Raw genomic sequence first — 27596 nt, forward strand, 5'->3', positions numbered from 1 at the left:
TGCTCATCACTTCTGTGTGTTCTGGTTTCTGAGAAGCAAGCTTTTCTCATTTGGAGAGGTGGGGAGGGTCTGTTATGTGATTAAACATGACTAAAGTGAGAATTTCACAAGGATCCTCTCCGAATTGCACACTTGACAGCCATTCTTTCATCTTGGACTGTGAGTGACATGGGGTATCTGACCAGAAAGTTACAACCAAGCCTGGTCCTGCTCCATTCTGGACAGGAATGGGGAGGGAAGGGCAGAGAGGCAGTAGGAGTGCCATAATAACTAACTGTACGTGGCTAGTACTGGTAAGTTTACAGTGGGTAATCAGGTTTACAAAACCTCTTGCAGCTGTTGGAAAATGGTAGGCCTTTTACCCTCTTGAACTGCTCCGTTTATTCAGTGAGATCATGGCTAATCTTTGTCTGATAACCCTTTATATCTTTTGATAACCACAATCTATATTAGTTTATTGATTTGAAATGAACAGATGGCCTAGTGTTTTTGCAAAAGCAGAAATTGTTGGAGAAGCTCAGCAGGTCTGGCAGCAAGTGTGGCAAGAAAAGAGTTAATGTTTCGAGACCAGTCCTCCCTCCAGAATGGTGTGATAAAAGATTATGCAATCCTACCAATTTAATCTTGTGTCAAACAGCAACCCTGAAGATGAGTTTAGGAAGTGAAATAACAAACTTTGACAGATTGGGAAAGCAGTTAGCGCTGAGTCAGCAGGCGTATTTTCTAACTTCACTTCTGACCTGGATCAGTTTCTTAGGTAATGCTCTCCAGTTTTAGATTCCCCAAACAGGGGAAATAGCTGAATCCATTTCTCCTTAATACCCTGAAAACCTTGATCAAGTCAATGCTAACCTTCTAAATTCCAAGGAATTCAACTTCAGTTTGTAGACCATAAGGCAGAGAAGCAAAAGGGGGCCATTCAGCCCATCAAGTCTGCTCTATTATTCTAATGAATTCATGGTTAATCTGACAATCCTCAACTCATTTTCCTGCCTTTTACACACAACCATTGATTCCCTTACTGATTAAAAATCTGTCAGCCTCAGCACTGAGTAGACTTAATGCTACAACCTCCACTGCCCTCTGTGGTAAAGAATTCACAATTTTTTACCCTGAAAAGGAACAAATTGGGTAATCCTTCCTCATAATTTAACCTCTCCATTGACAATGTTCCATGCATACTGATGTCATGAATCAGCTGTAATCTTTTTTGATTCCAAATATTAAAAGAAATAATGTGAAACTATTTAGCACTTTGACAGTCTCAGCACATCCCAAAATACTTCACAAACAATTAAGTATGTTTTAAGTGGCAACACAGTATTTTACCAATAGTAGGTGGGTTCCAGGGTCATTCCTTAGAGGTGATGAAAGGCCATAGATAAATGTTATCTCTGCTTCTGAGTATTTTCACCATTTTTATTTTTGTTTCCAGAACCTGTAGTATTTTGCTTTGTGAAATTAGTCACCATTGTAGTATAGAAAAGTGGCAGACAATTTTCACATGGCAGGGTGACATTGAGCAAATAATCCATTTTTTACAATGTTGATTGAGGGATACATGGATACTAGGGATAACTCCCCTGCTGTTCAAACTGTACCATATGATCTTTTATGTCCATCTCGGAGAACAAAAAGCTCAACAACTTCTAATAATTCTGCATACTCATACCACTACATTTGACTGTCTGTGGAGACGTTCTGCTGAAAGGTCTGGAGTGAGACTTGAAGTTGCAACTTTTTGATTTAGACTATTATGACCACTGAGGCAAAGCAACAATTTGAAATGTTGACAAGAATACCTCAAGATTGAGACTTCTGTCAGAATCTGGGCACCAAGGAAGAATATACTGTCCTTGGAGGAAGTACAACTCGGGTTTACGTGAATGATATCTGAACTTCAAGGGTTAAGTTGTACAGAGAGATTACACAAATATTAGGCATGCTTTCTTGAGAATTTGAAAGGTGGCCTGATCAAAGCCTTCAAGATATTAACAGAAAACGATAAGGTAAATACAAAGAAACTATTTCCATTCTTTGGGAATTCCAGAATGAGTGGGCACAGATTGAGCATTACATTCAGACCATTCAGCGGAGATACTGGGACCACAGTATTGCTGTGATCTGAGAGTGCAACTGTTTCCTATATATTAATGACTTGGAGGAAGGAAGCGAATGTACTGTAGCCAGACTTGCAGACAACACAAATATAGGTGGAAAAGCAGGTTGCGAAAGGGATACAAACAGTTTACAGAGAGATATTGATAGGTTAAGTGAGTGCAGAAAAGTTGGCAACTGAAGTACAATGTGGAAAAAGGCAAAATTGTTAATTTTTGGAAGGGAGAACAAAGAACAGAATACTATTTAAATGGAGGAAAACTGCTGACTGCTGCAACACTAAGGGACTTGGGAGTATTTGTGCATGAAACCGAGAAAGCTAACACACAGGTACAACAGATAATCTGGAAGATGAATGGAATATTGGCCTTTATTTCAAGGATTAGAGAAGTCTTATTGCAACTGTACAGGGTGCTGGTGAGTCCGCACCGAGAGTGCTGTGAGCAGTTTTGGTTACCTTATTTCAGGAAAGCTATCATTTCAAGAGATGCAATTCAGAGAAGGTTTACTCAAATGATCCCTGGTCTGGAGAGATTGTCTTATGAGGAAATAGGTTGAGACTCGACTCACAGGAGTTTTGAAGACTGAAAGGACATCTCATGAAACATTGAGGATTCTTAAAAGATTTAACAGGGTAAATGCTGAAAGGATGTTTCCCCTCATGTGAGAATCCAGGACCACAGGGCACAGTCTCTGAATAAAGGGGTGCCAATTTAAGACTGAGATGATGAGGAATTTCTTCTCTGAGGGTTGGGATTCCTTGGAATTCCTTGCCCAGAGAGCTGTCAGGGCAGGGTCATTGCCTATATTTAAGGCTGAGATAGATTCTTGGTCGGATGATCAAGGGTTACAGGGAAGGGGCAGTAAAATGGATGTGAGGAATGTTAGATAAGCCATGATTCCTCTTGAATGGCAGGGCAGGCTTGAGGGGCTGATGAAGCTACTCCTGTTCCTATTTCTTATGGTTAGGAAGCACTTCCCACCTTAAAGGGTGGGATGCAGAATAAATTGCTGATTTTAAATCTGAGATAAATAATTTTTTTTAAAGATATGAGGAATATGGGCCAAAGGCAGGTAAATAGAGTTAGGCCACAGATTGTTAGGTTCTTTTACGCTTGAGATTCTTACACCCTAGGTGCAACTGCAACACACCAACTTCTGTGAACAAGCAGCCAAATTTATTAAGCACAGTACAGTACAAGCTTTCTGGATGAACCTTTGAACACACACCTCGCAGAGGTTACGGGGTCGTGCAAAAGCTCTCTCTGAACAAAAGGAAATGTCTTTCTACAAAACTCTCAATATCACAGTTAGTACTGCCCACAAGACAACCCTCAGCCATCCCCTCATTGTATCTTGAGTTGCATGTGACAATGTGGTGACCAGCCCACCTCCAGAAACAATGCAGAAATCATCCCTTAATGGTCAAATCTGTTGCAGATTGTTTTTTGTAACTAGAGGGGAGTAGTTAAATTTCCAACTACAATGTTGTTATTGGTTTCTGAATGAAAATGTTCCTCTCTCTGAATGGTAAGGAAATGGCTGTGTAAACCTCCCACATTCCACCTATAAGACAAAGACACACCACCTCCCCCCTACCCCTGCCCCAGGGCATTCAATTTCTTGCAGGTCAGTAGAGCAAGTTAACTCTTTGTGATCACAGCTGATCTTGAGATATTAATGAGTAGGGAACAGGTTTGAGGGCTGAATGGCTGACCAGTCTTCCATGTTCCTAATCTGAATGTTGGGTGATATTTAGCAGATGTGCAGAAGGTGGGATAATTAATTACATGTTACTGCCAATTTCATGCTTATATTGCATAAACCAGACACCATGAAGATAAAAAATTTATGAAGTAAAACAACAGACTCGAGCAGATTGAGAAAGCTGATTGTTCAGTCAATGCTGAGTCATACAGCATGGAAACAAACACTTCGGTCCAACTCATCTGGGCCGACCACAATCCCAATCTGACCTACGCCCATTTGCCAGCATTTGGTTCCTATCCCTCTAAATCCTCCCTATTCATCCAGGTATCTTTTGAATGTTGTAATTGTACTCACCCGTACCACTTCCTCTTGCAGCTTGTTCCATACACGACCACCCTCTGCATGAAAAAGTTACCCCTCAGATCCCCTCTCACCTTAAACCTATGGTCTCCTACCCTGGGAAAACGACCTTGGCTTATCCACCTCCCTTATGATTTTATTAACCTCGATAATGTCATCCCTCATCCTCCAATGTTCCAGTGAAAACAGCCCTGCCTATAACTCAAACCTTCCAACCCACTTGTAAATCTTTTCTGCACTCTCACAAGTTTAACAACATCCTCCGTAAGGAAGGGCAACCACAATTTGTATGCTGTATTCCAAAAGTGGTCTCATCAATGTCCTGTACAGCCGCAAAAGACATGCCAACTCCGATACCCAATATCAGTAGCTGGGAGATGGACAACAATTAACCCGGGTGTCTTTGTTTAAAGTAAATTAGCCACTGTCCTTCTTCCTGACCTACACAGGCAGCGCCTGAGGTTACTTCGATATTTAATTAAATCAGGACTGATCTGTGCCTGAACACTGTTATACAGTGTTATTCCATGTCATTTCACAAGTGTGTATGTAGTGGTGAAGAAAATAAACTAACTAAAATCAGCAGTCACACAACACCAGGTTATAGTCCAACAGCTTTATTTGGAAGCACTAGCTTTTGGAGCGCTGCTCCTTCATCAGGTGTTTGTGGCGTATAAGATTGTAGGACACTTATGATCTTACACGCCACAACCACCTGGTGAAGGAGCAGTGCTCCAAAAGCTAGTGCTTCCAAATAAACCTGTTGAACTATAACCTGGTGTTATGTGATTTTCTTTTAACCTTGAGTATCATGAAGTGATTTTGAGCTAGTGAAGTACACGTGAAGAGTCATTGCCTCCAAAAAATTGAAATCAGCAAAACATGAGAGAGAATTGGAGCATGACCAAGTCTTTCCATTTGTTTTAAGAAACTAAGAAACTGCAGCAAAAACAGACCATGTGTTCCACTCAGCCCATGTTGCTTATTTTCCAAATGAGCAGTTTTGTAATCCCATATCCCTTTGTTCTCTGCTTCCTCCAGCTACCTGGCCTATATTTAGATGGTGCTACAGCCTTGCTTTTATTGTTGCCAGTCCAGAATAGCACAGTGCATTGTAACCACTTAGTGGAATATATTGGAATGCTAAAGTGAACATGCTATCAATTGTTTTAATTGTAATGCAGTTTCTTTCCGTTCCTTGCATTCAAGAGGAGAACTGGAAATTGGCACCTCGTTTTCACAAGGTTGTTCCTGGAGTGGGGAAGAGCAGATGAGATTCTGATGTGAAACCTGAGAATTTAAATAGCAAAGCTGAAGGTTCCCTGGGCACAGCCCGTGAACAGCAGCGAGAGACCAAGCAGATGAGTCTCTCTGAGCTCAGGTTACGGTCCCCTGGGATCAGTTTGCAAGACCGACAATCCTCCAGCTTCAAGTGGTGCAGGTTCTGAAAGTCAGTCAATCAGAGACTGTCATCAGTGAATCTCAGCCAACTTCGAATGCCTAACATACTGAAGGCAATTTCCTGTTTTGTACGGCCTTCTATGATCCATTACAGGCAAATTTTAAATAACTGTGAACTATTCTGTAACTTTGACTTGCAGTCTTGAGTGTGGAGCTGGTTGGAAAGGTGTGGCAAGGAAGTGAAACTTCTAAAATTTTATCGGCTGCTAGATTTCATGCCCAAATGCGATGACTCTTCAAGTGTACTTCACTAGCTCAAAATCACTTCATGACACTCAAGGTTGTGAAAGGTATTGCAATGATGCAAGTAACTTAAGAAAATTATTCATGGGTTGTGGGCATCACTGGCTTACATTTACTGTCTCTGAAACCAACACACTATATGTCTTCTTAACTGCCTTATCAACTTTCGAGGGATCTATGGACATGGACCCCAAGATCCCTCTGTTCCTCCACACTGCCGAGAATCCTGCCTTTAACGCTGTATTCCGCATTCAAATTTGACCTTCCAAAGTGAATCACTTAATACTTTTTCAGGTTGCACTCCATCTGCCACTTCTTAATGCAGTCCTGCATCCTGTCAATGTCCTGTTCCAACCTACAACAGCCCCCCACACTACCCACAACTCCACCAACTTCCGTGCCATCAGCAAACTTACTAACCCATCCTTCCACTCCCTTATCCAAATCATTTTTATAAATCACAAAGAGCAGAGGTCCACGAACAGCACTGGTCACCGAGCTCCAGGCTGAATACTTCCATCTACCACCACCCTATGAATTCTATGGGCCAGCCAATTAAGAAAGATTCCAGTATGCCCAAAAACCAAGGAAACTTTTATTGAATCAGAGACATCGCTCCCTAATTAACATTAATTAAATCATTATAAAGAAAAAGAATACAGATTCTAATAGTAACAAATTTAAGATCCAGATGTTTCCATCCTGGCCAAGGATGGGGGTGTTGGGGTGAAGAACATTTGCAGATACCTTAACAAAGTTTCTGTAGGTCTCTTTATTCAAGAACCATTCTTAGAGATAACAAAATTGGCAGTGTCATTCCACTATTTCAGGAAGATAAAGGAAAGAGACGGAAAGGAAAGTTAGGGGATTATAAACCAGTTACTATAATATCTGTTGTCAGGCAATTACTAGAGTTTGTCACTTAAGGACAGGGTGATTAAATAAATATCATGAACAGTTTCAGTTGATCAGTGACAGCCAACATAGATTATGGGGAGGTCATGCCTGATGAATCTGAAATGTTTTGAAGAGTTGAATAAAGTAGTGGATTTGTTTATTAAAATTACTTTTTATCAGCTACCAGAGTACACTTGATAAAGTACCTCATAAAAGACTGTTAGTTAAAGTTGTTAGTTAAAGTTGAAGCTCTTGAAATTTTGAGATGAATTATTGATCTGTTTAGGAAATTGGCTGAGGGGCAGGTATCTGACAATAGGGATAATGGACAGGTATAATCATTGACAACATATTACTAGCGGTGTCCCAAATTCCTGAAGCTTTAAATATTTACTGGATTTATTAATGATTTAAATGACTGACAGGGAAGCTCATCCAAAATTGCTGCTAACAGTGGCTTTGTACTAATAAATACAAGTGTAATATTACAAAGAGCTGGCAGATTCAGTGCATGAGTGAAACTGTAGCAAATGGATTTCATCCACTTTGAGTCTAAATATATTATAACAAGTTAATTTTCTAATGGTGTTGAGGGAGAACACTAAAAGATAAAGTACCTTTAAATTTTATATTTATTTGAACATTTCCCCTTGCTACTTTTATTCACTGGTGCACTAAACCTCAATCTTCCTTCCTGTCTCACTCTGCATCTTTTCCCTATGCTGCACTGTAGTCTTGAATTCTTGTTTTAGATTTATACACTTTCCCCCACTTGAACAATCCTCACACTTTTAGTTGAGATATAGACCAGTATGCCATTACTGTTTGATACTTTTCTGTACCAATTCATGACATTTCAATGATCTATATACATGGGCCATCAAATCATAAAATCATAGAGATGTACAGCATGGAAACAGACCCTTCAGTCCCACCCGTCCATGCCAACCAGATATCCTAAATTAATCTTGTCCCATTTGCCAGCACTTGGCCCGTACTTCTCTAAACCCTTCCTATTCATATATCCATCCAGATGCTTTTTAAATATTGTGATTGTACCAGCCTCCACCACTTCCTCTGGCAGCTCATTCCATACATGCACCACCCTCTGTATGAAAAAGTTGCCCCTTAGGTCCCTTTTACGTCTTTCCCCTCTCACCCTAAACCTATGCCTTCTAGTTCTGGACTCCCACACGTCAGGGAAAACACCCTGTCTATTTATCCTATCCATGCCCATCATGATTTTATAAACCTCTATAAAGGTCACCACTCATCCTCTGACGCTCCAGGGAAAACAGCCCCAGTCTGTTCAACCTCTCCCTATAGCTCAAACAGCCAACCCTGGCGTTATCCTTGTAGATCTTTTCTGAACCATTTCAAGAACACCCGTTCACAAACGCCCTTTCAGAAAAGATTTACAAGGATTGTGCTAGGGTTAGAAGGTTTGAGCTACAGGGAGAGGCTGAATAGACTGGGGCTGTTTTCCCTGGAGCGTTGGACGCTGAGGGAGTGACCTTACAGAGGCTTTTAAAATCATGACGGGCATGGATAGGATAAATAGACAAGGATTTTTCCCTGGCATGGAGGAGTCCAGAACTAGAAGGTATAGGTTTAGAGTGAGAGGGGAAAGATTTAAAAGGGACCTAAGGGGCAATTTTTTCACAGAGGGTGGTACATGTATGGAATGAGCTACCAGAGGTAGTGATGGATGCTGGTACAATTACAACATTTAAAAAGCATCTGGATGGGTATATGGATAGGAAAGGTTTGTAACAATATGGACCAAGTGCTGTCAAATGGGACTAATTAATTTAGGAAATCTGGTTGGCATGGAAGTGTTGGACTGAAGGGTCTGTTTCCATGCTGTACATTTCAATGATACTATGACTTGATGACCCAGTTATATAGATTATTGAAATATCATGAATTGGTACAGAAAAGTGTCATGGAGTACTGGTCTGTATCTCTACTCAACATGCAAGGATTGTTCAACTGAGGTGAAATGTATAAATCTAAAGCAAGAATTCAAGACTACAGTGCAGCATAGGGTAAGAGTGCAGAGTTTGACTGGAAGGAACATTGAGGTTTAGTGCACCAGTAGCAAGGGAAATTGTTCAAACAATTAAAGGTACTTTATCTGAGTGCACTAAGCATTTGTGTGAAGATTAATGGTACAAATTGAGATAAGTGGATTTGATCTAATAGTCATTGCAAAGGTATGGTTGCATGGTAAACAAAATTGGGAATTAAATTTCCAAGGTGCTTTTGTGTTTTGAGGAGATGGGGCAGCCCAGAAAATTCAGGATGACACGGGGATCGTGGTGAAAGAAAAAGCCTTGATTCAGAATAGGGAATGGGATTGCATGAGGAGGGCTGAGAAGTGACAAGGTGAGAAGACATTGGCGGGAGTTGTTTGTCTTCTGCCTTACAGTGATTATAGTATTAGGCAAAGAATTAAGCGAAAAATCTGAACACTTTGTAGCAAAGGCTGTGGGGGATGGAACAGTGTTGTGGGGGATGGAAATCTTCATGAGACTGTACAAGTGAAATGACAAAAGTGTTTTGGAGGATACTTTAATGGACTGTATTCAAAAATGCTGTTCCATGGATTCACCTCGGGAAAAGGCAATTTTAGATTTTCCTTTTGTGAAAAGACAAGACAGATTAGTAATATTATTGTGATGTCTGAAGATTACTTTGTAATGTGGCAATTATGCCCATCCTTGGAGCCATCAATAATTACAGTCTTGGATGAGACTGTAGGTCTCCAAGTGGCACAATCTCTTGTGCGTGTGATGCAGATTTCAGGCCAGTAGATTTGAGAATTTGTTCTTTCTGTCAGTTGATGTAATTTTCAGAGAACAACAATTGCATATATTTCACCCCCTCGCCTGACAATTCACCAGCGTCCAAATTAATTGCTATTCATATCTGAGTTTAGCTAGCATTGTTGATTTACTCATCAACTGTGACGAGCATCACCGCTGAGCTGCAGAATCAGAGAATTTACATGACAATTGGGAAGAATGTTTTTTCCTGAGTGCACTGTCTATCCAAATCAGATTTAGCTGACATCAGTTAATTCAGCACTCACCAGACATGGAATCTAGGGATTTACCAATCCACTGGCTCATTGCCACATCATATCACGCTCTCAGCAATTGGAGTAGCTAAGTATTTTTTTAAAGTGCTTTTAGCTGAGGTTTAATTTCCAGCACAGATTATAACCACACGTGAGTTGAAACTGAAACTTGAACTGGCTTTTCAGCAGCTTTTTGATTCTTTATGTAGAAGGAGTATTTCTGTATACACTACCTCACTCATTCTTGTTCTCTTCCTTACTCTGTCCCTCAATCTCCCCTTCCTCAATGTTTTGCTTTTTTTTCTGTGTCGCCATATCTGTCCTAAATGGTCTATTTTGTATCCTCATACTGTAACCCCTTCCCAGTCCTATCCAGCATCCATCCTGTGTTTACCCTGTCTAGTCCTATTAGAATTTTATGAGAGAATCCCTTTGTTCTTCTAAAATCCATCAAATGCAGCCCAAATTGATCCAGTCCTCCATGAAGGAGATCAGAACTGGACACAATACTCCGCACATGGCCTCACCAAGGCCCCATCCAAGTGCAGCAAGACATTCCTGCTCTTGTACTCCAATCCTCTCACTCTAAAGGCCAACATACCATGTGCTGCCTTCACTGTCTGCTGTACCTGCATGCTTGCTTTCAGCAACTGGTGTGCAAGGACACCCAGATCTCACTGCACCTCCCCCTTTCCTACATTTGTATCTCATCAGCCATGTATTTTCCCACTCGCTCAACTTGTCCAAACCATACTTAACCATCTCTGTGTCCTTCCCCTGCCGTACCCTCTCACCCAGTTCTAACTTGTCTGCCAACGTGAAGATAGTATTTGTCTAAATCATTAATATATGATATAAATATCTGGGATTCCAAGCACTGATCCCTGTGGTGCCCTAATAGTCACTGCCTGCCATTTGTTTCCATCTGCCAACCAGTACACTACCCCCAATCCCAGACACTTTACTTTTACATGCTAAGTTTTATTTTAAGACCTTATCAAATGCCTTCTGAAAACCTAAGTAAACCACATCCACTGGATCCCCCTTATCAACTGTACTAGTTACATCCTTTCAAAATTCCAATAGATTTGTCAAGCATAATTTCCTTTTGGAAATCCGTGCTGACTCTGTCCAATCTCTCAGATGGGGAGGGAGACAGTGAAGAATGCAGGGAAAGTTGTAATTTATGTTGTAATGATCATGAGCATAAAAGCCTATTTAACGTGTAAGAGTGGGGTATTTCCTTCCTTCGATTTGGTTCTAACTTGGAAATGTGGACCTCACTACATATGAAGCCAGTTCACACTAAACCCATTATTAGAACCCTCACTGAATTTTTGTTATGCTATTATCAATGTTGAATTGTGAGCTGGTGGACTTTAAGACAGCTTGTGGTAAAGGAAAAGAATAAACTCATTTCTGAGGCCAGGCCTAGAGGCTAATTGCAGACTAAGCTTTGGTGAGAAAGGTTCGAACAGACACAAGGAAGAGCATTGTGTTCAAACAGAGATGAATTTGGCCATTAATGTCATCATAACTGGGAATTGGTTCCAGCAAGTCTGGAAGAGACTCTATGTTCAAGCAGATGACAGTTGTTGAATGGTAACTGAGGCCACAAAAGAGTTGATCAATCTATCAGGGCAGAAGCAGAATTAAAGTTGATTTTTGAACTATTTGTTTTGGGGATGTAGTTCTGAGCTGCAAATCAGACAGCGTGAAAATTTGAAAGCTCTCTACCTAATCTGCTACACAAAGATTCTGGAATCTCCAAGAGTAGAAAGCTGAGTTATAAGTTTTGCTGCCTTTGCCTGGGTGAACTGAGAAGATAACCTTGATTAATGTTTCAGGATTGCAAAACGATGCATGGTGAAATCTGGCCTGTTTTATTACTTATCCTTAACTGTGTGTGTTTGTCTGTCTTTTGTTTAAATGGCAGCTGAAAACAAATGTTTCAGGTTTACAGGACAGGCCTTAATCTGCTTATTGTATTATTTAATTTTATGACTGATGAAGCTATTGTGCATTTAATAAATGGTAACAGTATGTTCGACACTTGTGTATAACATAAAACCAGTATCTGGAAATTAAACATTCACAAAGCCTGGGATTGATTATTCAAAAATAAGGTTAGGGACCACTTAGTGATTATTTGGGGGTCTTCGGTTTAATCTCAGTGTTGTGAATACAGAAGTAGAAAGGCTGTCTGTTTCCATGTCGTAGCACCAGACTCCTTACAATTGCCTTGTGTGGCGTTTGTCATCAAGACTTGAGTTTCTAAATTGTTTTTTTTGTTTCATTTTCTGGCTGTGAACCTCTGCAGCTCTTCAGGACCTGTGCCTACAGTACCTCAGAAACCATGAGTCAGACCCTCTATTTCCCTGTCAGGAGTGTCCCATTCAGCACTGTAATTAGATTTCCACATGCATATGATTGATGTGTGAAACATTTAAACTGTGATTTGGTGAATTGTGAGGTTCAGATCAATCCTTCAAACTTGATGGTATTTGGAGTGAATGTTGAAATGAGACTGCTTTCTCCTTGCTGAGAATAATTTCAGGAATCAGATCCTCCGTATTGCTATGGACTAATATTATGATAGGATTAGGTCAAAACCCAATTCCACAAGAATGAAAAGTGTTGAGATTTTCGTACTGTATTTTCCCTTGGGGCAGTGGTGTAGCTGGCTAGACTACCGCTTCTGGCTTATCCTTGGCTTCCTGGAGAAAATTGTGAAGGGCTGCCTCTTCTTACTGCAGTCTGTGATGACTTGAGGGAGAGAATTCCAGACTTTTGATCTAAAGGACAATGAAGAGACCGTTTCCATAGAGACGCTGGGGAGACTTACCAGGAAGTTGCCCGGGCTGGAGAGTTTCAGTTATGAAGAGGGATTGGACAGATTGGGGGTTGTTTTCGTTAGAGCAGAGAAGACTGAAGGGGGCTATCACTGAGATGTATTTAAATTTGAGGGGCATGGCTAGAAAGGAACTCTTCCATTTGGTTTACCCCAGTGACCGGGGGCATAGACTTAAGGTAAGGGGCAGAAGATTTAGAGGAAATATGAGGAAAAATATTTTCACTTTTGCTAGGTAGTGGCAATCTGGAACTCAACTGCCTGTAAGGGTGGAGGAGGCAGGAACCCTTATACCATGTAAAAAGTATTTAGCTATGCACTGTGATGCCAAAGCAGTCAAGACCATGGGACAAATGTGAGAGGATGGGATTAGAATGCTTTTAACTGGCGCAGATTTAATGGGCTATATAGGGCCTTTACTCTGTGCTGTAGACTTCTATTACTCGAGTTCCATATCCAGCCAAAGTGTGATCATGGAGTTAGATAGGGAACCCTGTGTTTCTCTCCATTAAAAAATGATAACCTTGTACTTGCATCAAACCTTGATGCAATGGCATTGTGGTGGATTGAGATTGGACTTTGGAATTCTATGTTTGTATCATGCTGCGATAACTATGGACAGACAGCATCAAAGTAAACTATAGTAGGTCATAAGAACAACTTGACCTGCTTTAAATATCACTGTGACTGTGGTCAGAAGTTAGCAAATATCATGTGAATTATTGTTACTGAGTGTCTGCCAACAACAATGATAAATCTTTTTACTTGTCAGCACTTTGGTCTAGTTAGAATCTCTGAGATTAATAGAGGTAGGAAACGGTTAGTCTGTTGAACCTGCTCCACCACAATCATAGCTTCAACTCAATTTTCTTACCCATTCACCTTATTCCTTGGTTTTCTCTGACCAGAGATCTGTCTACCTGTATTCCAATTTTCAATGTAGTCAGTGTTGGAACATCTGTGACCCTCTTTTTTGGAGTAATAGACAATTGCTAAGATTCACAACTCCTTTGAAGAAATTTATCCTCATCTGTCCTGTCCTGTCCTAAATGAGCTCCCATTTATCCTGACTTGTCCCTTTTTTATCCTAGATTCCTCAACCAGCAGAAACCACCTCTCAGTACCTACCTTGTCTAATTCCATCAGAATCCGACAATATTTCAATGACATTCCCTCTCTATTTATCTCCAGGGAGTGTGGACTCCATTTACTTAGCCTCCCATCACAGGGTGACCCTGTCATCTCCGGAACTGATTTTAGTGAACCTTCACCATGCTGCCTTAAGTGCAAGTCGAGAGTGTGTTGCTGGAAAAGCACGGCAGCTCAGGCAGCATCTGAGGAGCAGGAGAATCGATGTTTTGAGCAAGAGCCCTTCAGGATTCCTGATGAAGAGCAAATGCTCAAAACCTTCATTCTCTGCTCCTTGGATGCTGCCTGACTGGCTGTGCTTTTCCAGCACCCACTCTCAACTCTGATCTCCAGCATCTGCAGTCCTCGCTTTCTTCCTGCCTTAAATACAAGTCTATTCTGGAGATCCAGGGGTATCTCATGTTTAGGGGATCTGTTTAAAGAAGGGGTCCTGATGTCTTTTGAACAGCTGCGTCAGAAATTTGGATTACGTAAAGGGGACCTCTTTCGATATTTCCAAATTCGAGATTACACGCAGAAGAAGACTACGTTATTAGATAGTCTTTATAAATGAGATAGAGAACGTACAGTGCTATGGCCAATGGGGGTATCTTCCGTTAGCACTATTTATCATTTGTTACATGATGAAGTATCGAGAGATATGGACAATCTGCTTAAAACATGGGATCAGGATTTGGGACTAGAAATCTCTATAGAAACGTGGAATGACATTTGGGAAAACGTCAGAAGAATCGCCATCTGCAACAGAACTCAGGCCATTCAGTTGAAGATACTTCATAGGGCCCATATAGCACCGGACCGATTGGCAAAATTTAAGGCAGGAGCATCTCCGATGTGTCCCAAATGTAAAATAGAAGTGAGCACTTTTGTACATTGCCTATGGACTTGTCATAAGATCCGTAGATATTGGATTAAAGTAGCAAGTACCCTGACAGAAATCTTAAACGAAATTAGAGTGGACCCTGTATCTCTCCTTTTGGGCTTTTCGAACTTTCCCTCCCTGGATATGCACGGGCGGAGATTATTTTCTATTCTCTCTTTCTGTGCAAGGAAAAATATTTTGGTGAACTGGGTGGCTGAGGGCCCCCCTGAACTTTTGAATTGGTACAGGTTAATCATGGAATGTATTCCCCTTGACTTCCTTATAAATATGGTACACCGAAAGACCACATTATTCCATAAAGTATGGGAGCCCTTCTTGAATTACATAAATACAGATATTTCGGCCGTCCTAACAAGGGCTTTTATTTAATTGAGGTGGCGAACCTGGCTGGTCCGGTGCCCCAGAGGAATCCCGCACGAATATGGGTTTTGTTATGATTTAATGTTAATACATTCCGAGCGTGTATCTCACGACCCAATTTCTGTATTATCCGTCGGTTTTTAAAAATCTTTTTGAATAATGTAAGAGACTTAATTATACACTCTGGTTAGTTGTAGGTTAGATTAGTAGTTAGTTAAGTTTTTCTTTTCTTGGTATTTTTCTTTTGTTAAATTTTGGTTATTATTTATTTAAGATTTAATTGTATATCAATGTTGATACTTGGGTTTTTTTATGTTTTGTAAACTTGTAAAAATATGTTAAATTTTCAATAAAAATATCTATTAAAAAAAAACAAGTCTAATCTTTCTCAAAATTGTGCACAGTACTCCAAGTGTGGCCTCTCTCTGACCCAATTCAGTTATAGCAAGACTTAATCCTTGAGTCCCAATTCCCTTGTAATAAAGGTTTGTTGTCTTTTTTGTATTCCTGGGACCTGGGCATTGCTGGCTGAGCCTGCATTTGTTGCCCACCTCCAGGTGCCCTTGAGAAGCTGTTGATGAGTTGCCTTCTGAAGCACTGAGAGTATATCCACAATGCTGTTGGGGAAGGAGTTTCAGGATTTTGACTAATCAAAAGTGATATGTTTCCAAGTCAGGTTGATTTCATGTCTTGGAGGGGAACATGCAGGGGTGGTTTTCATATATATCTGCTGCCCTTGTCCTTGTAGGTGGTAATGGTGTGGGTTTAGAAGTGCTGTCTCAGTGCATCTTGTGAATAGTATACACTTCTGCCCCATTCGCTCCTTCCTCCACCACTAACACTCAGTAGCAGTAATCAAGTAGGCTGCATTGTCTTGGGTGGTGCCAAGCTTCTTGAATGTTGTTGGAGCTGCACTAATTCAGGCAAGTAGGGAATATTTATAGAATTTTATAAAATCATCATGAGAGGTTTAGATAAGGTGATTAACCAGGATATTTTTTTCCCCAGAGTAGGGGACTCCAAAACTAGAGGGCATAGGTTTAAGATGAAAGGGGATAGATTTAAAAGGGATCTGAAGGGAAAACCTTTTCATGCAGAGGATGGTATATGTACGGAACAACCTGCCAGAGGAAGTGGTAGAGACGGGGACAATTAGAATATTTAAAAGACATGAACAGTTGATAGGAATGGTTTAGAGGGATATGGACCAAAGTCAGGCAAATGGGACTAGTCAAGTTTTGGGAAACCAAAGGGTCTGTTTCAATGCTGTATGACTCTATGACTTTCCATGACTGAGTATTCCATCACACTTGTGCTTCTAGATGGTGACCAGCCCTTGAGGAGTTGGGAGATGAGTTACTCACTGCAAAATTCCTACTCTCTGATTTGCTGTTGTAACCACAATACTCAGTTCGGTTTTGGGTCAATGGTAACTCTCAGAATGTTGAGAGTGGGCACTCCGTGATGGTAATGCCACTGAATGTTGAGATGATTCTTTAGATTCTCTGGGAACTGTCACTTGCCTGGCATTTGTATGACGCAGATGTCACTTGCCACATCTCAGCCTAAGCCTGGACATTATCCAATGGAAAATAGACTGCTTTCTGTATCTGAAAATGGTGCTGAACATTATGCAATCATTAGTAAACATCCCCACTCCTGACCTAATGCTGGTGTTAAGAGTCCTCACTGACTATATTTTTTTTTGTTTGTATTTTATTCCTTTTCACCAATTTGGAGCTGTGCATAGGAAGCACAAGCTAAAGATGACTTTTGAACTGTAGGTAACTGCTTGTGTTAAAAGGAAAACAGATCAAACAAGCTTTTGGTTATTCATGAGACCAGACCTGGAAGTTACTTGCAGGGTGGTGTTTGACCTAGACACTTGGTAAATGGGGAAGAGCATTATGTTTAAACAGACAGCAAAGAATGGCAATTAACAAAGGTTAGAATCTGAGAATTGGTTCCAACGAGTCAGAAAAAGACCTTCTGCTCAAGCGGGTGGCAGTTATCGGATGGTGGTTACTGGCCTTCACTGAGGAGATGTTAGTCTGTCAGAAAGTGGTCAGTTTGAATTGGATTTTAGACTCTGATTTCTGTGAAATGTAATGTGGCTGATGATAATGCAGCATCAAGATTTGAAAACTCACTGTTTAACCTCCCACGAGCAGCTCCTAGTCTTCCATTGCTGAACCTGTAAGTTTCATTGCTGTTATCTGAGTGAACTGAAAACGTGATCCTGATCAACAACTTCAGAAAACCAGCCAAGGAACCATCATCTTTGCTTGTGGAACAATACATCATGAAAACCACTTCAAGAGTTTGACCAAATTTTGTTATTTTCTTTTATTTATCCCGAAAGTGTGTCTGCCTGTGTGTCTTTTGCATGAATAGGACTAAACAAAGATTTTTGGGTTTATAACATAGACCAATTAGATTACTTCATTTAATTTTCTTCTGCTAATCTTCCTATATTGTTAATAACTTGCTCAGACTTTTATTTAAGATTCAAAGGGTCTGGAATTGATTATCTACCAAGCCAGCGACTAGTTATTCACATGTCTGGTTAGGAACCATTGAGGTCAATTTTGAGGGACTTTGACAGTTTAAATTTGACGATGTTATGAATGCAGAGATTGTAAGACTGATTCAGCTGTCTGTCTCAGTGTCCTAACAACAGAGGGAAGGTTGGTAATGGAGCAGCTGAAGACAGTTGGGCCATGGACACTAACCTAAACAACTATCCGTTTGCATTCCCACCTTTGTGTGTTATCATCAAACGTAATTACTATGAAGCATAATGCTACAAATATTGGAAATCTGAAGAAAGAAAATTTCTGGAAATACGCTACTGATCTGGCCACATCTGTTGTGAGCAAAACTGCGTTAACATTTTGAGGTCAGATAAATTCAACTGAGTGCATTAACTCTGTCTTCCTGTTCACAGATGCTTTCACATCTGTTAAATACATTGCAATAATATCGATTTGGGAAGAAGTGAAACCCCTGTGCAGGATGTTACCAGAGTTCAACAGATTATGAAATAAAATAGTGTTTTGTGTCTTGCAGGTTTGTGACATCTCAGCGAAACCCAGTCAAAGACCCTGTGGTCCTGTGGCTGAACGGTGGGCCTGGGTGCAGTTCCTTAGATGGATTACTCTCTGAAAATGGACCTCTGCACGTAAGTATTTCTTTTACCGGAGGGTGAGGATTGAGATTCAATGATGAATAATCTCAGGGAGAACAACAGTGTTAGCTTTAACTCTCGCTTAAGTTCCTGGTTCTGTCTTGACCTAGTGCACAACCTACCAACATCCCCCCCACCCCGTTCACCTCCCTGGATACAACTTAGGGGTGAAAGTGCAATCCTCTGGTTAGTCTAGCTCACTGCCATCCAGGATTGTACATTGTCCAAAGGAGCCAGATGTAGTTCATGGGGTTAATGGAATTAAGGGGTACGGGGGTGAAGTGAGAAAGATGACTGAGTTGGATGATCAGCCATGATCATATTGAATGGCAGACCAGGCTCAAAGGGCTGATTGGCCTCCTGCTCCTGTTTTCTATGTTTTATTTATACTCGGCCATGGGGAAAGTGAGAATGGTGTTTTGGTTAGAGGTGTGGGAACGTGCACAAGTGTATCAGAAAGAGAGGGGGACACACAGCTGCTGGAAATTCCCTCTGGCCTTTCTGGGTACGGAATAGAGCTGAAATCTAGGCTCCGCAGAGGCCATGAGCTACGGTGGCCAACAGTGAGGTGCCTCTCAGTTTGACACCAAGAAAATAATTTTTTTCTTGGTCAGTGAGCAAGTTTGACGACTAAAATAAAATGTTGGAGAAGTGGGGTGCACAAGAGGTAGTGTGAGATCCTGGAGTGCTCCCATGGTGTGTGGAGACCTAGAGATAGTTGTGAGTAGATGTGAGGGGTGTTGGGCAGTATGGAGTTTGAGGGTCCAGGCTGTTAGTTGCATTCAGTTTTGAGGTTCAAAATAGAAAAAGAGAAATTGTTGGAAAACACAGCAGGTCTCGCAGTATCCGTGGAGGTATCGTCCCACTCTTTTCCCCCCTCGCCCTGAGTCAAAGTAAAACACTCGGAGACACGGTATAGTTTTACCTCCTTCATCTTTATTCTGGGCCCCGGAGGGAGTGAGAACAATTGCCCATGTGCACAGAGACATCAGTTCTCAGCCTCTGGAACAGCAGATTCACTTTCAGGGAGGAGCATCCAGATAAGGCAAAATACAGATTGATCAGGTGACCATTACAATCAGCAGTCAGTGTCAATAGTAAAGATTAAGCCATCTGCTGTTAAACAATGAATGTTCTTAAGCTTGTTAACTGGCTTCACATAATGAGTGCTTTTCATCTTGTTAAACTGACTTTACATACTGAATACTGCTTCTTCTTCGTGTTAAATGGCTGTACATAATGAATGTTTTTCCACCTTGTTAGCCCATTACCCTTGCCTCCAGCACCCCATTGTTTACACTGCAAGTTCTTACATGATCAGAGTCATGCTCAGCTTAACTTTTGTTTTACAAAACTCAAAACGTAACTCTTTCCCTACCTGCTCATACCTTATACACATTCTCATTCCTGCCTTTTATATTTTCATGGTAACCACCTAGATGGTACTACTAGCTTTCATAAGACTCTGACAGCCAGTTTTTAAGCAAGCTATTCACATACAGTATGCAATTATTATAATAGCAAAAATTACCAATCCGTTACAGTAAATAGAATTTGAAGAATCCTCCCATGTGGGAAAAAAACTTCACCAGTAAAGTTCTTAAATCCACATGCTTCATGACCATTCCATTCCCTCTAAGTCACATGGAAATGAGCCAGTTCTCCAAAATCTCCTTCAGTAAAGACCAACCTGAAAACAAAATTCAGTCTGTCACTCCACGGAGAAATCTGAGTTCTTCGATTAGGGCAGTTAAATACTTAACAAAACTGATGAGGCTTCCATCCTTGCAGAGATGCTTCAGATGGAGGATACCAGCGCACCTGAGGCTAGGTGAATGCAACATTCTTTGCTGTTTCTGCTCCCATTCTGCTGTTAAATGTAACAAAGCCAACTGGCTGGTTTGATGTTAGCTTGATCAGTGAACCATCATATCCCTTAAATGGTCAAAAGATGAGGTAAAGCTCACGTGGTTTAATGTCCGTATGAAGGCTACTGACCAGAAGCGTACCAACCTCCTCTTCACTGTTAACTACTTAAGTTTTCATACACGATTGTAAGACACAGCATTTATAGCTAATCATGTCCTCCATAACCACCTGATGAAGGAGCGGCGCTCCAAAGCTAGTGTGCTTCCAATTAAACCTGTTGGACTATAACCCGGTGTTGTGATTTTTAACTTTTAACTACACTAAATTGCCTGTTTCAACCTTATTTGAATTATTAAAGCCTGTTACTCTGTTCACTATTTATGACGTTTTCAATTTTTATACAATTCATAAACTTTTAAATTGTACTGCCTAAACAATTCAGTCAATTATAAACAACGATCGATGATCCTAAAATCAAACCCTCCAGTACCTCATTCAGGTTATTCAAAAATTATTTTCCTTTAACAAATTCAAACTTGGCTAATGTGAAATTCAGGAAATGTTTTCAAAAGTCTGGAATAGTAAGTGAACAACAATGTTTCCTGTACTTTAGCAATTGAAGAGGCAGTTTCAGTTCAGATTTAAATCTCGAATATTCGTGGGAAACAAATGCAGAATATTTTAAAATATGTTTTTCAAACGAAACTTCCCAAATAAAACCGTCAGAATTACAGTGGCAACTTTGGTAGGGATCAACATTTTTTGAATTTGCAATATGAAGGGAGCCATTGAAGTCTCAGCAATAATTAACAGAACTGAAACAGCTCAGCCTCAAGTTCTAATATTCTCTAGAAAATCTTAACATAACATCAAGCACAAAATGCACATTTCCTTTTGTGAACACTCTGTATTAAAACACAGCAACAAAGATATTATGATACAATACTCTCATTTGGCTACAGCTTGACCACTACCCAATTGGGTTTTTTTAAAAAACCGGTATTGTAGAATTTGAAACAAATCAGGGACTCAAGGCACTCAATCAATGTGTATTAGGGTTACAAGTTCGATAATTTTAAAAAGGACATAATGTTGTACAATTTCAACGTAAAAAAACAAAATCTGCCCCATTACGTAGTCCACAAAACACACTGAATGGAGATCCTGATCCAAACAAGACAAAACAGTTACTTAAAAAGATTTTCTGAGCCAGTATTTTAACAAACCAAATTTTTTAAACATCAAACACTCTCAGCATGGCACAGCTTAGATTGAAACTTTCCTTTTTCAACCCAAGTATTAGTACAACCTTAATTTCAGCATTTCTAGTTTTTATTTATTTATTTTTTCATTCTCTCACCGAAATTACACTTCTAAAAAGAGCAAGTCCTAGCAGCAGACCACATAGCACTGCAGTCCAAGCCACACTCTTTCCCCCAGAAGAAATATTTGCAGTGCCTCCAATTTCACCACGAGGAGACTTTAACCCCTTTCTCACTTTATTCCCCATGGGGGCTCGAACCTCAATTAAACAGAGAACCCGAATCCCACTTAAACACAGAGAGCTCGAATCTCAATTGGACACAGGGACATGAATCTCAATACAGCACAGAGGACCTGAACCTCAATAAAACCCAGGGGACTCGAACCCCAATACAGTGCAGAGGACTCGAACCTTACTTAAGCCCAGGAGAGTCGAACCCCAATACACCATGGAGGACTCGAACGTGAAATTAACCCACCCAGGGGACTTCACCCCTTTACAGCACAGAGGACTTGAACCTCCATTTAAACCCAGGAAACTCTAATCCCAATTAACCCAATATAGCACAGAGGACATGAAACTCTGTTGTCAGTGCGTTTGCGAAACTGTTTCTCTCAACTGAACTAATTATTGTTCGAGGAGTCTGTAGAATAGAGCGTGATTGAGCGAGGGGACCATTTTTGACACCTGAATATCACGAGGGACCAGGGTTTAAAATCTTACCTTGTGGGCCCATCCGTCTCAAGATACTAATGTTCTGGGTGCTCGCTGACACCTTCCAATCTTAACTATTTGTTTGGATCCTGCTGACGTCAATATTGTCATCCCACTTACAACCGCACCCCTCCACACCCCCAGTCAAAGTAAACTGCTCATAGACACAGTATAGTTTAACCTCCTTCATCTTTATTCTGGGTCCTGGAGCACAGAGATATGGGTTCTCGGTCTTCTCTGGAACAGCGGATTCTTAATGAATTATATCGTCGCTTTCAGGGAGGAGCATCCAGATAAGGCAACATACATATTAATTGGGTGACCATTTCAATCAGCAAGTGAAGATTAAGCCATTTGCTGTTAAACAATGAATGTTCTTAACCTTGTTAACTAGCTTCACATAATGAATACTTTTCACCTGGTTAACTGATCTTACATACTGAATGCTTCATCTTGTTAAATGGCTTTACATAAGGAAAGCTTTTCCACCTTGTTAACCCACAATCTTTGCCTCCAGCACCCCTTTGTTTACTGCAAGTTCTTACCTGATCTGAGTCACGCTTAGCTGAACCTTTTGTTTCACAAACTCAAAACTTAACTCTTTCCCTACCTGCTCATACCTTACACACATTTTCAGAGATAAAGCAGAGTTAACAGTTCAACGACCCTTCATCAAATCTGCTTTCTCTCAGCTGGACTGGCAGCATCTGTTGTGTTTTTCCAGAAATTAGTTTTTTGTTTCTGATTTCCAGCATCCTCAGGTCTTTGTTGTTTTGAGGTTCAATATATACAGGTGGAAGGTATTGTTTGGATGGGTCCTTGAACACATATAAAAAGATACTTGCTAACAGAGGCATGGAATCACAAGAGCTATCTATAATAGAAAAGTTGAGATTCTGAGGAGAGAATATAGAAAACTAGGCAGGAACTTAAAAGGTAGATCCTTGAGGGTAGTAATATCTGGATTACTCCAGTGCCACGAGCTAGTGAGGGTAGGAATGGAGGATAGAGCAGATGAATGTCTGGCTGAGGAGCTGGTGCAAGAGAGAAGGATTCACAGTTTTGGATCTTTGGGATCTCCTCTTGGGTCGAAGTGACTTGGATAAGAAGGACGGATCTCACCTGAATTGGAAGGGGACTAATATATTGGCAGGGAGATTTGCTAGACCTGCTTGGGAGGATTTAAACGAGTAAGGGGAGGAGCGTACCCAGGGAAATAAGTGAGGAAAGTGATCAGTCTGGAACTGGTATAGTTGGGGAAAAATTTGGGGTGGGGAATATTTTGTTCTGTTAATTGATTTCTGGATAATTGAATGCTGGATAACAGAGCTCAGCCGTGCATCGGGACCTTGCGATCTTGCCGGATAGTCCGATATTCAGTTAATCGAATGCCAGGTAATTGAATTTCCTCTGTAATAGGGTGGTTATGGTAAGGGATGTTAACTTTCCAAAAATAGACTGAGACTACCATAGTGTTTAGATGGAGAGCAATTTTAAGTGTGTACAAGAAAATTTTCTGATTCAGTATGTGGAAAACTTAGAGGAGCTGGGATACAGTCTTGACCAGATCAAGATTGATGAAGTTGATGCGCTAGAAATTTTAGAACACATTAAGATCAATAAGTCTCCAGGGTCAGACCAGATTTATCCTAGGCTGCTCTGGGAAGCGAGGATATTTGCCTCCTCACTCTCCACAGGAGTCGTACCAGAAGATTGGAAGGAGGTGAATGTTGTTCCTCTTTTCAAGAAGGGAATAGGGAAATCCCTGGCAATTACAGACCAGTCAGTCTTACGTCTGTGGTCAGCAAAGTTTTGGAAAGAATTCTGAGGGACAGGATTTATGACTAGTTGGTAAAGCATAGTGTGATTAATGGAATTAGCATGGCTTTGTAAGGGACAGGTCATGCCTCACAAATCTTATTAAGTTCTTTGAGGAGGTGTCAAGACAGGTCGATGATGGTAGTGTATATTGTCTTCAGCAAGGCATTTGATAGGGTTTCCCATGGTAGGCTCATTCATAAAGTCAGAAAGTTTGGGATACAGGGAGATTTGGCTGTCTGGATTCAGAACTGGCTGGCTGACAGAAGGCAGAGAGTGATTGTAGATGGAAAGTATTCTGCCTGGAGGTCAGTGTTGAGTGGGGTCCCACAGGGCTCTGTTCTTGGGCCTCTGCTCTTTGCAGTTTTTATAAATGACTTGGATGAGGAGGTTGAAGGGTGGGTTAGTAAATTTTCAGATGACACTAAGGTTTGGAAGTGCTTTGATAGTATTGAGGGCTATTGCAGTGTGACAAAGACTGGATGCAGAGCTGGGCTGAGAAATGGTAGATGGAGTTCAACCTGGACAAATGCGAAGTGATGCAGTTGGAAGGTCGAAATTGAATGCTGAATGTAGGATTAAAGACAGGATTCTTGGCAGTGTGGAGGAACAGAGGGATCTGGGTGTACAAGTACATAGATCCCTCAAAGTTGCCATCCAAGTGGATAGGGTTATTAAGAAAGCATATGGTGTTATGGCTTTCATTAACAGGGGGATTGAGTTTAAGAGCCGTGAGGTTTTGCTACAGCTCTACAAGTCCCTGGTGAGGCCACACTTGGAATATTGTGTCCAGTTCTGGACGCCCTACTAAAGGAAAGATACAGAGGCTTTGGAAAGGGTGCAAAGAAGGTTTACCAGGATGCTGCCTGGACTGGAGGGCTTGCCTTATGAAGAAAGGTTGAATAAGCTCGGACTTTTCTCTCTGGAGAGAAGGAGGAAAAGAGGTGACCTGATTGAGGTGTACAAAATAATGATAGGAATAGATAGAGTCAATGTCCAGAGACTTTTCCCCAGGGCAGGACTGACTGGTACGAGAAGTCATAGTTTGAAGATATTAGGGGAAAGGTATAAAGGAAACATCAGAGGTGGGTTCTTTACGCAGAGAGTTGTGAATGCATGGAATGCGTTGCCAGCGGTGGTGGTGGAAGCAGAGTCATTGGGGATATTTAAGTGACTGCTGGACATGCACATGGATAGCAGGGAGTTGAGGGGTGCGTAGGTTAAGTTACTATATTTGACATTAGGATTAAATTATGGCACAACATTGTGGGCCAGAGGGCCTGTTCTGTGCTGTGCTTTTCTATGTTCTATATACCTACTCGAGAAGGTGCAAAACTTGATTTACTCCTGAGAAATAAGGCAGGGCAGGTGACAGGTATCAGTTGGGGAACACTTTGGGGACAGTGACTATTTCTATTAGATTTAAAATAATGATTGAAAAGGATAGACTGGATCTAAAAATTAAAGTTCTAAATTGAAGGAAGGCTAATTTTGATAGTATGAGGCAAGAACTTTCAGAAGTTGATTGGGGTGGATGTTCGCAGGTAAAGGGATGGCTGGAAAATGGGAAGCCTTCAGAAATGAGGTAACGAGAGTCCACAGACAATATATTCCTGTCAGGGTGAAAGGAAAGGCTGGTAGGTGTAGATAATGCTGGATGACCAGAGGAATTGAGGTTTTGGTCAAGAATAAGAAGGAAGCATATGTCAGGTAAAGACAGCAGCGATCGAGTGAATCCTTAGCGTATAAAGGTAGTAGGAGTATACTTCAGAGGGAAATCAGGAATGCAAAAAGGGGACGTGAGATAGCTTTGGAAATTAGGATTAAGGAGAATCCAAAAGGATTTTACAATACACTAAGGACAAAAGGATAACTAGGAAGAGAATAGAGCCCTGTAAAGATCAGCAAGGCTGTCTATGTGTGGAACTGCAGGAGATGTGGGAAGATACTAAATTAGTAGTTTGCATCAGAGTTCACTGTGGAGAAGTATGTGGAAGGTAGAGCAACCTGGGAAAATAAATAGTGATATTTTGAAAAATGTTCATATTACAGAGGAGGAGATGCTAGATGTCCTAAAACTTATAAAGGTGGATAAATCCCCAGGACCTGATCAGGTATGCCCTAGAATTCTGTGGCTAGTTAGGCATGAGATTGCTGGGCCCCTTGCTGAGATATTTGTATCATCGATAGCCATGGATGAGGTGCAGGAAGTTTGGAGATTGGCTAAATGTGATGCCATTATTTAAGAAAAGTGCTAAGGAAAAGCCAGGAAATTACAGACTGGTGAGCCTGGTATCAGTGGTGGGCAAGGAAATCCTGAGGGACTGGATTTACATGCATTTGGAAAAGCAAGGACTCATTAGGGATAGTCAACATGGCTTTGTGAGTGGGAAATCATGTCTCACAAACTTGATAGTTTTTCTGAAGACGTAACAGAGGATTGATGAGGGCAGAGCAGTGGACATGATCTATATGGACTTTAGTAAGGCATTCGACAAGGTTCCTCATGGTAGACTGGTTAGCAAGGTGAGATTATATGGAATACAGGGAGAACTAGCCATTTGGATACATGAACTGGCTCAGAAGTAGAAGACAGACTGGAAGCTTGTGACCAGCAGTGTGCCACAAGGATAGACGCTAGATCCACTGCTTTTGTCATTTGTATAATTGATTTGGATATGAACATAGGAGGTATGGTTAGTAAGTTTACAGATGATGCTGAAATTGGAGGTCGCATGGACAGTGAAGAAGGTTTCCTCCAGAGAACAATGGGATCTTGATCAGATGGGCCAATGGGCTGAGGGGTGGCAGACGGAGTTTAGTTTAGATAAATGCGAGGTGCTGCATTTTGAAAAGGTAAGTCAGGGCAGGACTTATACACTTAATGATAAGGTCCCAGGGAGTGTTGCTGATTAAAGAGACCTTGGAGTGCAGGTTCATAGCTCCTTGAAAGTGGAATCGCAGGTAGATAGGATAGTGATGAAGGCGTTTGGTCTGCTTTCCTTTATTGGTCAGTGCATTGAGTATCAGCATTGGGAGGTCACGTTGTGGCTGAAGAGGATGTTGATGAGGTCACTATTGGAATACCATGTGCAATTCTATCAGAAGGATGTTGTGGAACTTAAAAGGGCTCAGAAAAGATCTACATAGGCAGAGGCTGAATAAGCTGGGGCTATGTTCCCTGGAGTGTTAGGGGCTGACGATGAGCTGCCAGAGGAAGCTCATTCAACATTTAAAAGGCATCTGCATGGGTATATGAATGAAAAGGGTTTAGAAGGATATGGGCCAAATGCTGGCAAATGGGACTGGATTTATTTAGCATATCTGGTTGGCATGGATGCATTGGAATTAAGTGCCTGTTTCTGTACTGTACATCTCTGACTCGATGACTAACTGGCCAATAGGAAGGTAACATGCATACTGGAATTGGTTGCTGTCGATCCAGGTCACTGACTCCTCTCTGTTACTTCCAGGTGAATGATGATGGCAGCACACTCTACATCAATAAATACAGCTGGAATAAAGTGGCCAATGTTCTCTACCTGGAGTCCCCGGCCGGAGTTGGTTTCTCCTACTCGGATGATCAAAACTATGCCACCGACGATGATGAGGTATTGTGCCCAACGTGTG

The 27596-nt window shown here is 41.1% G+C and overlaps 1 protein-coding gene across 1 annotated transcript in view; it reads left to right on the top strand.

The window, feature by feature from the left end:
- si:ch211-122f10.4 (cathepsin A-like) overlaps positions 1 to 27596 on the top strand; it is a 53939-nt gene that overhangs the window by 1976 nt on the left and 24367 nt on the right. Inside the window, exons 2-3 of the mRNA XM_060838295.1 lie at positions 18184 to 18295; positions 27440 to 27577. Coding sequence (XP_060694278.1) covers positions 18184 to 18295; positions 27440 to 27577 — 250 coding nt within the window. The remainder of the gene's footprint in view (positions 1 to 18183; positions 18296 to 27439; positions 27578 to 27596) is intronic.

The sequence above is a fragment of the Hemiscyllium ocellatum genome, chromosome 17 (assembly GCF_020745735.1).
Source record: "Hemiscyllium ocellatum isolate sHemOce1 chromosome 17, sHemOce1.pat.X.cur, whole genome shotgun sequence".
Taxonomy (NCBI): domain Eukaryota; kingdom Metazoa; phylum Chordata; class Chondrichthyes; order Orectolobiformes; family Hemiscylliidae; genus Hemiscyllium; species Hemiscyllium ocellatum.